Source organism: Strix uralensis, chromosome 20, assembly GCF_047716275.1.
Source record: "Strix uralensis isolate ZFMK-TIS-50842 chromosome 20, bStrUra1, whole genome shotgun sequence".
Lineage (NCBI taxonomy): Eukaryota > Metazoa > Chordata > Aves > Strigiformes > Strigidae > Strix > Strix uralensis.
The window spans coordinates 5,701,940-5,715,883 of record NC_133991.1 but is presented as its reverse complement, the minus strand read 5'-3'; the positions used below and the strand labels follow the sequence as shown (position 1 = coordinate 5,715,883).

Genomic DNA, 13,944 nt, shown 5'->3' with positions numbered 1-13,944 from the left:
GAATGACTGACTTGGGTGCCTTGCTAACTTGGTGTTCCCTCTTTGCAGCGTTTGCGTAATTACATTAGTAAATAGTTGCACAATTCAGCTGCTCAAGGCTGAAAGCCCCACAAATCTTCAAACTCCTCACTGAAAACAAGAAAGGTGTGATAATGGCTTTATACCAATGGGGCTCTAATGATTTCAGCACAATTATCACAGTGGCACTGAGGGAAGAAAAAAAAACACAGCCCAACTTTCACCACAGGGCTGTAGGTCAGTTTTGTGCAAAACGGCAAAGAAACCTCTTGGCATCTCTGCCCCATTTCTCAGCTCTGACAGCCCATGATCATTTGTATACCCAGAGTCTCTGCAGAATATTAAAAGGGCTTTTGGTTTCCCTACAGTCAAAAGCTCAGTAGATATAAATTGCACAGCTCAACTGAAGTCAAGGGATCAAGGCTCTGTCTCTCTTTTTCTTGATGGATTACTCCAAAATTCATATTTCAGAGTGGAGAGAGAGGAGGTGGTTTTCAGCATATGAAAGGAGAGAGAAATCTGGAATCACAGCCTTTGTTTAAACAAAAAAAATCTTTGCAGCCCGTTTTTTCAACATATTTTGTATTTTGCCGTTACAAGAAACTTCAACCTCGCAATGCAATGGGGCATAGCACACAGTTAAGTTTCGGGACATAAGAATTACATTTGCAGCTCATGCTTCAACCTGCTCGGGGGTCTAAACAATGCACTTTCCTCCTCTGAGTCTTACTTTCCTTTCATCCATTGTTAGTGTAATGTTTCTTCTGTAAAGCAGCCGAGGTCAAAGGATGAAAAATGACCAAATGTTACATACACACAGAGAAATAAATGAGTATATTTGATTTCTGTGATAAAACCTGCCTGGCAGCTCTTCTCTTTCCATATAATAAAGTCCACCACTTCCATTGCACTTTTCAAAAATGGCCATGCACAAAGGGGACAAACTCGGTTATCCCCAGGGTAGGGGGAGCAAACCAGAGCTGCGGGAAGGCCATGCCAAAAGCCCATGTTTACAGCGCCGGGAACACAACAGCAGCTCCACAAAACACAACACAACAGCTTTAACTCTGCAACCAGGACTACTCAGAGCAGGTCTCCATGCACCACACCATTACAGTTCAAGGTGCACTGTCTTACAAATCAGTGACACACAACTTGAGTAGGTCCAGTTTGAAGAAAATTTTCTCTTTCAAAGAAAGAAGGAGACCAGCTTTTCTCAGATAGTAGACACCTTTCTCCAGGACAAGTTCAAAGTAGTCCCTGAACAAATCTGGAAGAGCATGGGTGAAGTCAGCTAAATTAGTCCATACAACCATGTTTCTTTGCACGGAGAAAAGGATGAAGCTAGAAACTCCTGAGGGAAGCGGGAAGCACAACTAACTTCTACTGTCAACTCGGTGAGCACCTGAGATGTTATGCACCACAGATGTTACATTTGGACACTCACGAGATAAACCACCAAGCCACTAACCCCTCTATCCATTGTTGCCACACACATACACACAGTTTAGCCAGGAAAAAAAAAAAAAGTGACACTTTCAGACTCCAGCACAAAAGAAATTTCAAGTCAAATTCCACAGTAGAAATAAGAACACAGATCTCCTGTGCCTACGTAGGTGGCCATCAGTAGGGGATAACCAGCCTGGGCTTGCATCTCCATCCCTCTTTAATTTGTCTGATTTGCCAGCCTTTTTACATGGATACTGACTTTCCCTAAGTAGTTTATGTTCTGGCCCTTTGCAAAAGCTTTCGCCAGTGCCTGTGAAGGATAGCAGGCCCAAGCCATAAATCACAGCCAACCTGGGATCTGTTTTTTCAACACTTTTCCTCTAATGAGAGTCAGATGTTGGCTAGATAGACTTTATTAATTGTACTTGTTTAGAACCAGTCATGTCTGTAGCTCTGTAACAGGGTTTGAGCATGTGAAAGGCAAAGGGCTGACAGCAACCATGGAGAGGAGGAACGCTTGTGTCACCCGGTAGCCTCTGGTCTGAAGAGCAAACAGGAATCAAAAGTCTGGAGAGCTGCAGGAGGGAAGGGCTCCTACTGGGATATTGTACACCCTGGCCATGGCTCAGGCCCCAGTAAGCTGGAACACGAACTGTTTCTCTAAGGGGAAGCTCTCCGAGTTTTGTTTAGTGTAGGATCATTAAGACTCAGCTGCAAGAGTCTCTCGGTTTACTGCCATGATATTTACTTGTTGTGTGCATTGCAAATTTTCACCTTTTGGCAAAGACAGTAGCGAAGGAAGGGCCCCAGGTGGCTGGGGTCTCTCACAGCAGCGATGCTGGGATAGACAGCCCAAGGCACCCGACCGAAGAAAGAAAAGCTCATTAGGTCCCTCCTCTCCGCAACATGTCAGCACATTCAGCTGCAGGGGAAATATGTATTCTTGCTGAATTGCAAACATCGCATGCTCTAACCTAAGCGTGCACAGACTGAACGTGCAGAGAACACTCCACCGCCTTGCAGCATCCCTTCTCCTTCAGCAGTACAGAGGTGGCTGGGCAAGGCCGGGTCTTACCCACGAGCAAACGTGGAAGGAAGGAGGGAGGAGAAAGAGAGAGCATCTTCCTTTTTGCCCCTTTCTGGGTCAAAAAACTACCAAAAACCATAGGCTACTCACTTTCAACACACAGTTCCTCCACTCCCAAGTTCAAAGCCAGCACTGACAAAGCCCCATGACTTTTGCTCAACGTGACCATTAGCATAATTAAAGTATCTCACAGATAAGGAACTGGAAGCTCAGAGAAATTTGAAGACTGTCTCATTGACCAAAGAGGGTTTGTTCTCTTCCAGTTTTCACATCGGGATTTTGTGGAATGGAAAGTTTTATTTGCACCTGTAAATTTTGAGTTATTAGGCTGTCTATCAAAAGGAAACAGAACATCTATAGAATAGTTTTGCCTTTTTACCATCATTACAAATAATTCACCATCTCTGCTAGGAGACACCAATCACTGCCAAAATTTCTCCATTTGTAATTCTCTCATATCTCTATTATAATAACACTTACCCTTAACTTTACTGGCTGTCTTTAAAAAGCAGCTCAAATTTCCTTTCTTATGAGAACTGCTATCTGATCTTTTTCTGCTTGTAAAATATTCATACTTCATTTTCATGTCTGCTTGCTTCTACCTTCTTAAACAGGAAAAGGCATTTTTTCCCTGAATAAGCAATAAATATTTTTTCATTATCATGATACTCTGTGATTTTAAAGTGTCTGTAAAAAAAACCTGAGCAAAACTGAAAAGAAAGTTTACCACAAAATGCACTTTTGGAGTAACAACTACTATTCAAGAACCCACATAAAATTCGGTACATAGTTTCAAGTGAAAAAAATGGGTGCAATTTTTTACATTTTTGCAATATTTTCTCTAGATTTTTAAAAATTATTTTCATAGTTTCTTAATGACATGTTTCAGTCTTAAGTTTTGAAATAACATTTATTTCAAAACTCAGCTAAATTAAAAACAAAATTAACTAATTAAATAGTCTTAAGTGAAACTAAATGGTTCATTTTGGGTCAAATGAAATAATCTGGGTTGACCCAAAACCATATTTTAGTTATTGCATTGTGTCAAAACCTTAAAAATTTCTATTTCAGTTTCTTCCAAATCAATTTTCTTTCCAATTTTTTGGTTTGGCAAATGAACCCAAAAAACCCTCCCTTATTCACCCAGGTCTATTCTTAAACAGCTCACATCACTCACATTGTTTTATTTAAAATTTCACACATGCACACTCCCACACCACTAACTAATTTTAAACATAATTACTCTCAGCCTGGGGATTTGTGCTCTTTCGCAGCGCCAAAGATCTATTTTTCTGGTTAGGCCTGTGCTCTGTTAGCATATGGAATTAGATCACGATCATTTATTCACAGGCAGCCACGAGTTGTGAGATCCGTGTTCAATCCATCTTTATCTGTCAGAGTAAGGTTAAGCAGGGAATGGCTGGATTTTGCTAGAAATGTATTACCTATTATTTTTAGAAACACCAAGGACATTTTATTAATGTAGCCCAGCATAGTGCCTGAAGATGGAAATGACCCTAATAATAAAGATTTTACCTATCCAGCATAAGTTTGTTGAAGTTTTGCTGTCTATGGAGCTGCTGAACATGGTGCTCCCAAGCGACATGGTGGTACTGTGGGTGCTCAGTACTTCTGATATTGTACAAAACAACCTTCCTGTGAGCCTTTTACTCCCCTGCTTCACCACTATATCACTTCATGGCTGTAAAACACATCAGAGCAAATAAAGAGAGAGAAAATAAAGACACATAGGGCTATATGAAAGCTAGATCTCTCAAAGTCCCCAAACTAAAAGGAGGGAGCCCACACGCTTTCCTGCCAAGGAAGATGAGGGCACAGTGCCCACAGGGGCTGGGGCTCCTTCCCAGGGGAAAACACTCCTCCCATAGCTGGTCCAGTCCTCACTGCACCAAAATCCAGCCTCTGACACCCACTATCACTCCCTGATCACATGGAGTGATAGTTAATGGGACCTGACCCCAGTCCAAGCACGCATGGGAACCCCACTATGCTTGAAAGTTCATCTTGAATTGAGATGGTCTCACATCCCTTACAGAAGAGACTGCTTTTCCCTGCTGGGAGAAGCAATCAGGGGAAAAATGCAGTCAAAATATGGCGTAATGTAACATGAAATAAGGAAGCAGACAGGACAAAAGGAAACATTCAAATCGAGGCTCACCATGAAGTCTGGAGGGACTCTTATAATATTGGTTCTGCACCTGTGTATCACAGGTCAGAGAATCTCTCACAGTCTCGAGCCAAACAATGTGTGCTTAACTGGAGTATGTCTTTCAGAAAGACGCTCTAGAGCCAGACAACCCAGGTTTCTTTAGTGAACTGCATCCAAAGGTAACCATTGTATAAAAAATATGCATCTTGTTTCCAGTTTGGATTTCTGACATTAAATTCTACCCCTGCTTTGAGTTTTATTACACTTCAGCCTGCAAGGCTGCAAGATGCCTCTAGGGTTAGACGCCTCCTCTCTGCACAAAGTCCCCGTAACTCATAAACATGTTACATTTAGGATGCTCAGTGAAGCACTAGTGATTCCTCATCCAGAACATTTAGCACTGGTTTCCTTTAGCCAAGACATCATATTAGCTGAAAGACCAATAAGGGCAACAATTGTTGAAGCAACTGGAAAGGATGGTTTGAATTCAGAGGAATTCATCAAAATACTGTGTTTGCCCATGCTTTCTACAACATCCACCTCTTCTACAGCAAATGCACTCTGATGATGATGATTACTACTACTATTGCCAGGGGCATTTTTGAAAAGCTTTGATTTCCCACATCAGTATTTCAGCTTCAGGCTCAACCCGCCGTGGTTTGCCCATTCTACCACACTTCACTCCTCCCTGGGGCTCTGCAGGGCACCCCACAGCCCTTGTTCAACACACCATTGATCTGCACAAGGCTAATGAGTGCCACTCAGCACTCGGGAGCTGGAGTGAAATGATTCAAGGACACAAGATAGTCAGTCTCTTGAGGACCATTACTCTGCCTAATTCTGCTAATTACCCTTTGCTGGCCTTTATCTAAATCTCCCTGAGCCCTTCAATGGTCCTTATAGATCGGAGTAGCAGAAAGAAGAATCCCTTCCACATTTCTCTGTAGCTGCAATTTTGTTCTCTGAGACATTCAGGGACAATGGGAGGGTCAGGAGACCCTGCAAATCAATCCCTCATATCATTTCATCCCCATGATGTGAAGAACAAGGGAACACTTGCATCAAACTAGTGGCTAGCACAAGGCTGTGCAAAGGACTTATTGTTCTGTTTTTGTTGTTTCCTTGTTAACTTCTGGATGAAGAAAAATTAGTAAAGGAAATATCCACTTGGGGTTAGCCAGGCACATTTCATTTTCAGCTTCAGATTTTTAACTCTTCAAAATAGCTACACCAGGCTACTTCTCTAACTCGTTCTAGAATAAAAAATTCAGAGGATATCCATAATCAAACTGTTTTCCAGGATGCCCGCATGCTGTTACTTTAACCAAAAACTCACCAAATACTTCCAAATCTGGGGATCCATTTACTTTCTGATGGGACTGAGCCCTTAGTCACAATTTGTCTATTTGTGCTTTCTCTGATTTATGATATCTACACAACAATAAGCACCATAACACGTGACCCCTAAGAGACATCATTCTGGTGGTAGTTTGAGGAGCTTCATTTTGAGGTTCTAGATGCCTCCACCTTGAAACTCTCCTAAAAATTGCCTTAAATGGCAAATTTAGACCCATGAATGAAGGCCCAGCATCTGGGGAGATTTCTCCTGGAACATGGCAAGCATTGGGTAAGGCTGGGCGTCAGCCAGTCTTCTCTCCCACGCCTGTCGCCCCATGCACTCAGCCTCAATATTATGTTACTCTTACAGCTGTGGAGGATTTGACAATGAATTTTGACCCTCCCTCTGAGCACTGATGAGGAACGGGGAGAACAGCCAGCAAGTCCAAAATGGACAAATACAGAATGGTGCAATTTGTCTGCAATACACCAAGAAGGAACTGGATATCTCCAGAGACACCTTCACCCCCCCCAACCCCGCACCTTCTTCTCACAACAGCTCAGCACTAGTAATCACTTCTGAGCAGCAGACAGCAATACACAGGGCAAATAAGCTCATACCAGGGTTTTAAAATTACACAGCTAGAGGATAGCTTCAGAGGCTCAATGCACAGTCACTGGTGCCTGCTGCCACATGGTGCTGCTGGCAACAGGGATGAAGTTGGCACTTTCAAACAAGCACAGGGCCAGACTGCAACTGGAAGGAACAACCATAATTCTCCTGCAGTCAAAGGAGCTCCTAGGTTTCATACCCAGTGAGAGTTCATAGCCGCAACAGCACAATCAGGAAACTGAAGGGCACTTAATCAAATCAAATCTCTTAAGTGTTTAAGTTCATCTTTCTCCATGAAATGTGTCTGGAAGACACTCTCAAGCACTTCACCAAAGTTAATTGCTCGAACCCAAACCATCACAGCCCACAAATCCTTCAAACTTTGAGAAGACTTAATGCTGAACTGCTGCCAGGCACTCATTCTTCTGCAGCCACAGCAACAGCTTTCTTATCAATAAATGGGCATTCCTGTGTATGCAACACCCAGTAATGGCAATGGAAATGTCTCAGTCAAATGCCTAATTTGAGATTAGGATATGACCAGAAGGTTGCAGGCAACAAAAAAGTGCTAAGTGCAGCTACAGGCCAAGCAAGATGTTCATTCAAAATAAACAATGGAACAGTCCCCTTCCAGAAGTGTGAGGACAGCCAGCGTGGGGGCTGCTATAAAAACGTCGACATTTGCTATAAATTGCTGTGCTTCAAAACCCAAGACACTACAGTTTTCCTCAACAGGAAAAAACTGGGCTATCTCCAAAAACTGTTGGTAAATGAGGACTTCAAGGGTGACAATTGCATCAGTACAAAATCAATCTCCTGTTTTAGCCCAATTAGTGCTGTGCTAAATCATCAGCCCAGGCCTTGCCTTTTGCAGTTGAAAGAGACACATCTGTGAGGCTCTTCTGTTGCATGTGTTTTATATTATGCTCTAGCACAATATGCATAAACTAACACTATTCTACACTTACACAGCACCTCATCTGGAAATCTGAAAGCGATTTATGAATGGTGGGCATCTGTGACATTTTACAGATGGAAATTGAGGCACAGAGGGATTCAGTAATTAGCCCCAGACTTGCACAATGAGTCAGCTGCAGAGCAGAGCCCATTATTTGTTGTGTGGTAACATCTAGTGTCCAAACACAGAGGGAGACAAATCTTCCCCCCACCCCAAATGTACAAGCATGCCCAAAAATGCCACCCATGTGTGTGTTCAGACCAAGACTGTTGAGGAATAGTTGGTGTGAGTGCATATCCTAAAGCAGTCTCCCCTGGTAGACAGGTCCCTCCGTTCTTGTAATACAAACGCAGGCCAGAAGAAGGGTTAATAGGCCTGAAAGTTTGTCTGCTTTTTCCACATCAGTTGATCTAATAAAAAAGATTGATTCTCCCTGCAAATCTGGCCTCACTTTAACAAATCATTTGATTTGACACAAAGGACTATATTCAGATAGTTTAAATTCCACTTTAGTCCCTGAAACTGAAGTTTCTGATGGGCTGATTACTTAGAAAGAGCCAATAGGAAACACCAGGCAGAGACACCCACCTTGGGTAGGGTTGAAAGTGCCTGAGTGCGGCCAGAAGCATCTGCTGCTCTTGGGCATTACTCTCTTATAGTGCTTATGAGCCTACGAGGAATGTCACAGTGTTACAGAAAACAGACAGGCTTTTCTATACCTTCTAGAAATACAGCAGCAACTCACACTTCTGAAGCACTTCCAGTACATAAGCATAACACCATATTACCTTCCCACCCTGCCCAAGAGAGTGGGCCAGATGCCTGGAGTGACATTCCCAAGGATGCACAACACTAAGGGTAGAAGAAGCCCATGACACAATTCAAGCAATCCAGGTACTTGGATTGAAATTGCAAATTTTCAACTTCTTTAGTTTGAAAAGAGAAAAGCATCTGCAGTCAGATCTCTATTGCAACTTAAAACAGACCTAACTTTTAGCTCTCCGTTATTCCCTCTTGGTCCTGCCTATATCAAAGTTAATGAACATTGCTGTTGGAAGGGGCTAATTTTACAGTGCTCCTGGCCTCAGTCTACCTGTTCTCTACTTCTTTGGCATGTTTCCTTCTAAAAAAGAGAAGAGCAAATCTTCATGTCCTATGGTGCCATGTACACCCTACACTGCACAAATTTTTTCATCTAGTCTCCAGGGAAGTTGTGGAATCCCTTCTGCACATTTCATTGCTCATTTCAGAATACCTCCCCCTCCAGGCCTCAGAGAGCAAATCCCAACCACACTAGGGGCAATACATCTCTGCCTTGTTATCTGGCCCCACACTTCCAAAGAGTTTAGCCTACATCCTAAAATCAGTGTATCATTTGGAAGCTAAATGACTGAGAGCAAACCACAGAGGGAAACATTTTCAAACATAAGACAACTAGAAGAATCTTAGGCCAAATTGTTGAAAAGAAGAATTTCTAGCACAGTCAGAAAAAAACCCCTCTAAAAACCCAATATCCTCTAACTCCCATTGTCAGGTTAACAGAATAATAACATGAGTTAGATTTTACCTGGATGAAACCCTAAGGGTGCGTGGAAGTGTGCAATGGAGTAAGCCACATTTTAAAATAATTTAATAACTTGTCTCCTCAGAGGACCATAATGTGCTAGGGGCAAGACTATTCCTGCCCTCCACGGACACAGAACAGGGCAGATGTTGAACAGTGCACAGCCACCAAGGGAGAAACTGAAGCACAAAGTGGAGAGAGACCAAGGAAACAAATCAGCACTTTAAAAAGACAGTGCAGCAACAAGACTGGCCTGTGGCAGGACTAATAATAAGGATTGCAGAAGATTTAGATGTAAATGCAGATGGCGTGTTCTTGGACATGTCGTTTAGTTCCTCTGCGTGGCAGTTGCAATACAAGGGTCATTGTGATAAGAAGTGCATTCATGTGCCAGGACATGCCCACGTAACAGAGAGGAGTAAGCAATAGCATCCCCAACCATGGAAGAGAATATGAAAGAGAATGAGGATAGAAACAGGAACTGAAGGATCCTTCTCTCCCAGAAGGGCTGGGACCGACTTCTCTATTCGAACACTGATTTTTTTCCTGATACACTAAGAACTAAGAATTTTAAGGAAGGACCTGAAGTCATTACGCACCCTGAATGCCCTCTGGTCTCTGCAGTGAGTGCTAGGAATAGGTGTTGGGCATCTTCCACGTCAGAGTCCCACCCGAGGGATGCAGAGCTGCAGATTTGAGGCAGATCATTTCCAGGCTGCCATCTCTGCCCTGCTTTGCTACTGCCCACTCCACTGTGCCTGGGGTGAACAGCCAATTCTATGCTGAACAACCACAGTTAATGAGGAATCAGAGGCATGTTCTGTAATGGGCATCCATGGGCAGAGCACACGAAGAGAGATGAACTGCAGCTAGAGCATGAAGCACATCTCCAATAGAGGTAGGGGCAGAAAGACAGATGCTTGTCCTAAATTAAGACTTCACAGGAGCTTCTGGACTATGGGACACTCATTTTTCTGCTGAATATGTGTTCAGTAAGGAGAGCAAAGAGGCAGATCAGTGTGAGCTCTTCATGCCCTTGCATACCGCTGCTTTCACAAAACAGGCCCTTTGGAGTAACTCATCTGCTCAGCATATGTGCTGCTTCAAAGGTCCCCTGATTTTCATCTTTTACCATCAGTCTGGAGACATAGATTTCATGCACCAACAAGCAACAAATAAGCTCTCATTCACTTTCAACCTTCAAAACTATTTCAGTTTTCTCAGGGGAGGCTGTTCAGAGGCACCAACACCAGTGTCACAGAAACACTCAGACATAGGCAGACACCAGGTTGCTGGATGCCAATGGCTGATGAACCTCTGTCCTCATGGGAGAGCCTGCAATTGCAAGCAAGGTCACAGCCACCTTCCCTGTGAGCACTCTGCAGCACTCACCTCGTCAAGCCAACCCTCTTTCTGGCTCTTCTCAACATACCATCCCCAAAGATTGATGAGGAGCATGAGCAGGTCAGGGAAAACAGAGGGGGTGAGTTTTAATTGCAAGGAGGAGAGCACAACAGGCATCCTGGGACAGACCCAGGGTCTGTGGAGCCTGGTGTCCCCTCTCAGACACTGACTCAAGGGAAAACAAGAAAGGTGCAAGCAGGGTGGCCCTTCCCAGGTGCTCCCTGGGCAACTCCCTGAATCTAAGAGGAGCCCGGCATTTCCAGCTCCCTTTTCCTTGCCCTCCAGATATCTGAGGCAAAGGGCAGACAGAGACTCACAGACCCCTTCCCGTATGCTTCCCCCCACAAGCAAAGGGCATCCCTGGCTGCCACAGCCCCCCACCCAGGACTGCCTCCCTCTTCACTCTTAGGCTCTGTTTTTCCGTGATGTTCATGTTGCCCACTTACGGTCCTGGTTGGAAAAGTAACCGTGCTGGCGGCCAGATGAACCTGCGGAGGGGGAGACAAGGCAATTATCACTGGGAACGTGTCAAACTCTCGCCCTGCACAGCACTGGTTCAGCAGAGAAAAAGTTTACTCAGCTTGTGGAGCAAAACTTGGTAAGGAATGAAAGTGCCTTCGCTCTCCCCACTCGGCTCGTTTGCACTCCTGCCAGCACTTCCCCCCTTCCCACCCACAGCAAGACATGCATGCACAGACGCACACACTCGTGCTCTCAAAGTGCTGAAATAAGCCTGTAAAAAAGCCCCATGCCTCTATTGGAGATGATGCTTCCAAGAAATACAACCACAGAAAAACCTACTGAATGAAACAGGCTGCAGCAATCCATTCTGGTTGAATGTAAAAGGGGCTTGGGGTTGGTTTTGGGGTTGGGTTTTTTTTTTTTGGATAACGACAGTCATTGCCTCAGCTGCACACTATGGAGACAAAATGGTCCCAGGTTCAAGACGGGCGAGCAGCAGCCATCCTTTTGGCTGAGCCATGGGAGGAAGAACCCAGCACCTTCCCAGCGGCTGGTGCGTATGCTAAAAACCAAGTTTGTGCCAACAAGAAGAGAAACAATCAAGCTGGGTGGTAGGGGGAGCAGGGAGGCCTTTACCAGTATGGGCACAGCAGCATTTCCTAATGTTCAGAAAACCAGAGTACACTTCAGAGAGGGTGTCTGCCCCCAGCTCTGCTGGGGCCAGCTTGTGAGCTGGGCTGGTTAACCTTGCCTCTAGAGATTTTTCTATCTCCAAGTGTAAAACCAGAGAAGACAACTCCAGCTGTCTTTGTAAACCACTCTGAGGCCTGCGAAGACCTAATTATTTAAGTCTGTGAACCACAAAGCACTTTCATCTGGAAAACACTATATATGAGCAAATCAGTATCTGTGTTTTCTTGCATAGAAGGGTAAAAAAGGAAAAAGAAAAATGCTAAACAAGCTGAGAAATAATTGTCTTAGTACCAAACATTTCCCACAGCACTGGAGGATGACGGTCACACTGAAGTGATGTATATTAGTCATGATCAGCACACATAAAATCATCTTGAAGATACTAACTACAAACAACTGTTACAAGATTTTACAAGAGTGTGTTTGTTGTACCAGTGTCTAGAAACATCACATTAAAAACAACAAACAAGATCAGATAATTGCTTTGAATATGGTTTTTGTTAGTTTGAGGTCCTAGATGGTTTTGTGCATATGCTTAGAAAGCTGAGCAGCAGGCTTGCTTATCGCCTCCTACTCACCTTCACTGGGAGGAACAGGAGATGTTGGTGCAATGACACCACTGCAAGTCTGGACAAGGCCTAGCTGGAGTCCCTTAAGAACCTCAGACACTCACTAAAACCCACAGATTCCTTTGGAGGGCTGATGTTTTAATATTCCTCCAGCTCCTCTGTGTCACCTCAAGCTTTAAAGCACACAAGCAGTGATAACAGGCCAAGTCCAGTCCCACAGTCACCAGTGTTACATTCCTCCTAAACTATCCTTTGAGGGAAGTAAAGAGAGACTTGGCTGCTGGTGTGACTCTCAACAGCTGTTTCCATAATGCTGGGCAAGCGTGTGACATGGATGAACAGAAAACTGCCCTGAATGGACACCAGCCCTATCTTATTCTCCTTTTCTTAAAGAAATTCTGTCTCAGAGGGATCTGCCCCCAAGCCCCTCACAGGCTTGCCAATGTGAGGAATGTTTTCAGCCCCTTTAACCCAAGATTTGGGTTTTAAGTGACAATCAGCAGGGACAAGGTAAATCAGATCAGGCACCCAAGGGGATGTTCCCATAAAGCCCCACCATGGCTTTGCTCAGATGAGCAACCACAGCGCGTGCTGCACCACTCACACCACTTCTAGCCCCACCAACTCGAGCACTGGGAGCCAGGAGGCAATGCCTGTCACTGGGAAATCCTGTAGGGAGAAGGTGCTGGCCATGCTGCAGCCTTTCCTGCAAGCATTACCAGTGCCAGCTGGCTCCAAGCTATGTCAGCACGTACTGCAACCTCAACTCTGGCTGCAGAGGAGAGAACAGGCAAGTGGGGATCGAGGACACATGCAAAGCCAGGGCAGCAACCTGGCTGGATCTGAGCATTACTGTAAGTGCAAAGATAGAAAACACGGTACTTACTGAGACTTTCCTGTTGCATGGCCAGGGCCAGTTTTGCTTCTACGTGAGCAGTAGTTGCAACCTCACAAAGAAACTTGGCAGGAGCCAGACAGGGGAGTCCTGGCCTCCCACAGAAACCTCTCTCCAGATACTCCAGTTCTCCAAATCTGATGGGTTTCTAACTCTGGTACTATTAGTTAGTACTACTACTACAAGTACTAACTCTTGCTATAGGTAACAAACCTGTCTTAAGCCATGGCAGTGCCCTGCTTCACAGAAGTCAAGTCAAAAAGACTCTGCTCCCTGTCTTTGCTACAGCAGACACATGACTGCAAGTGAGGATTGGGATGCAGCTCTAGTACCTTCCCCACCTCTCCAAGACACCCAGCTAGGGGAACTCCTATCCTTTGCCTTCTGAGAGAAGGCAGAGCAAAGCTCAGTTATCCGAGTCAGCTACCAGCCCAAAGAAACATCACAGGCAAATCTCAAAGAGCCTAGAAATTAGTTAACTTGGACCACAGCAGCTGCCCTCCATGTCAGGGAATGGCACATCAGATGCAAGAGGAGTGCAGAGAAGCAAGAGCCAATCTTTGCGTTTTAAAACCCTAAGTCCAACCCTGGCCAACCTGAGGTCCCAAAGCAATACATGACAGAAAATTAAAGCCAGGTAAAGCCCCCAAACAAGATGCTGGAGGCTACAATGTCACACAGCATTTGTCTTGTGCACTCATAGCTGAAGTTTTCAGGTGGGGAG

General features: G+C 44.5%; 1 protein-coding gene across 9 annotated transcripts in view; it reads right to left on the bottom strand.

The window, feature by feature from the left end:
* The window catches only part of COL26A1 (collagen type XXVI alpha 1 chain), a 193,574-nt gene that overhangs the window by 48,137 nt on the left and 131,493 nt on the right, over window positions 1–13,944 (bottom strand). For 5 of the 9 annotated variants that reach the window (XM_074890330.1, XM_074890322.1, XM_074890324.1 and 2 more), the window contains one exon: window positions 11,048–11,089. The exons of the other annotated variants lie outside the window; for them this stretch is intronic. In XM_074890330.1, the coding sequence (XP_074746431.1) occupies window positions 11,048–11,089 (42 nt within the window). The remainder of the gene's footprint in view (window positions 1–11,047; window positions 11,090–13,944) is intronic. 9 annotated transcript variants of the gene reach the window in all.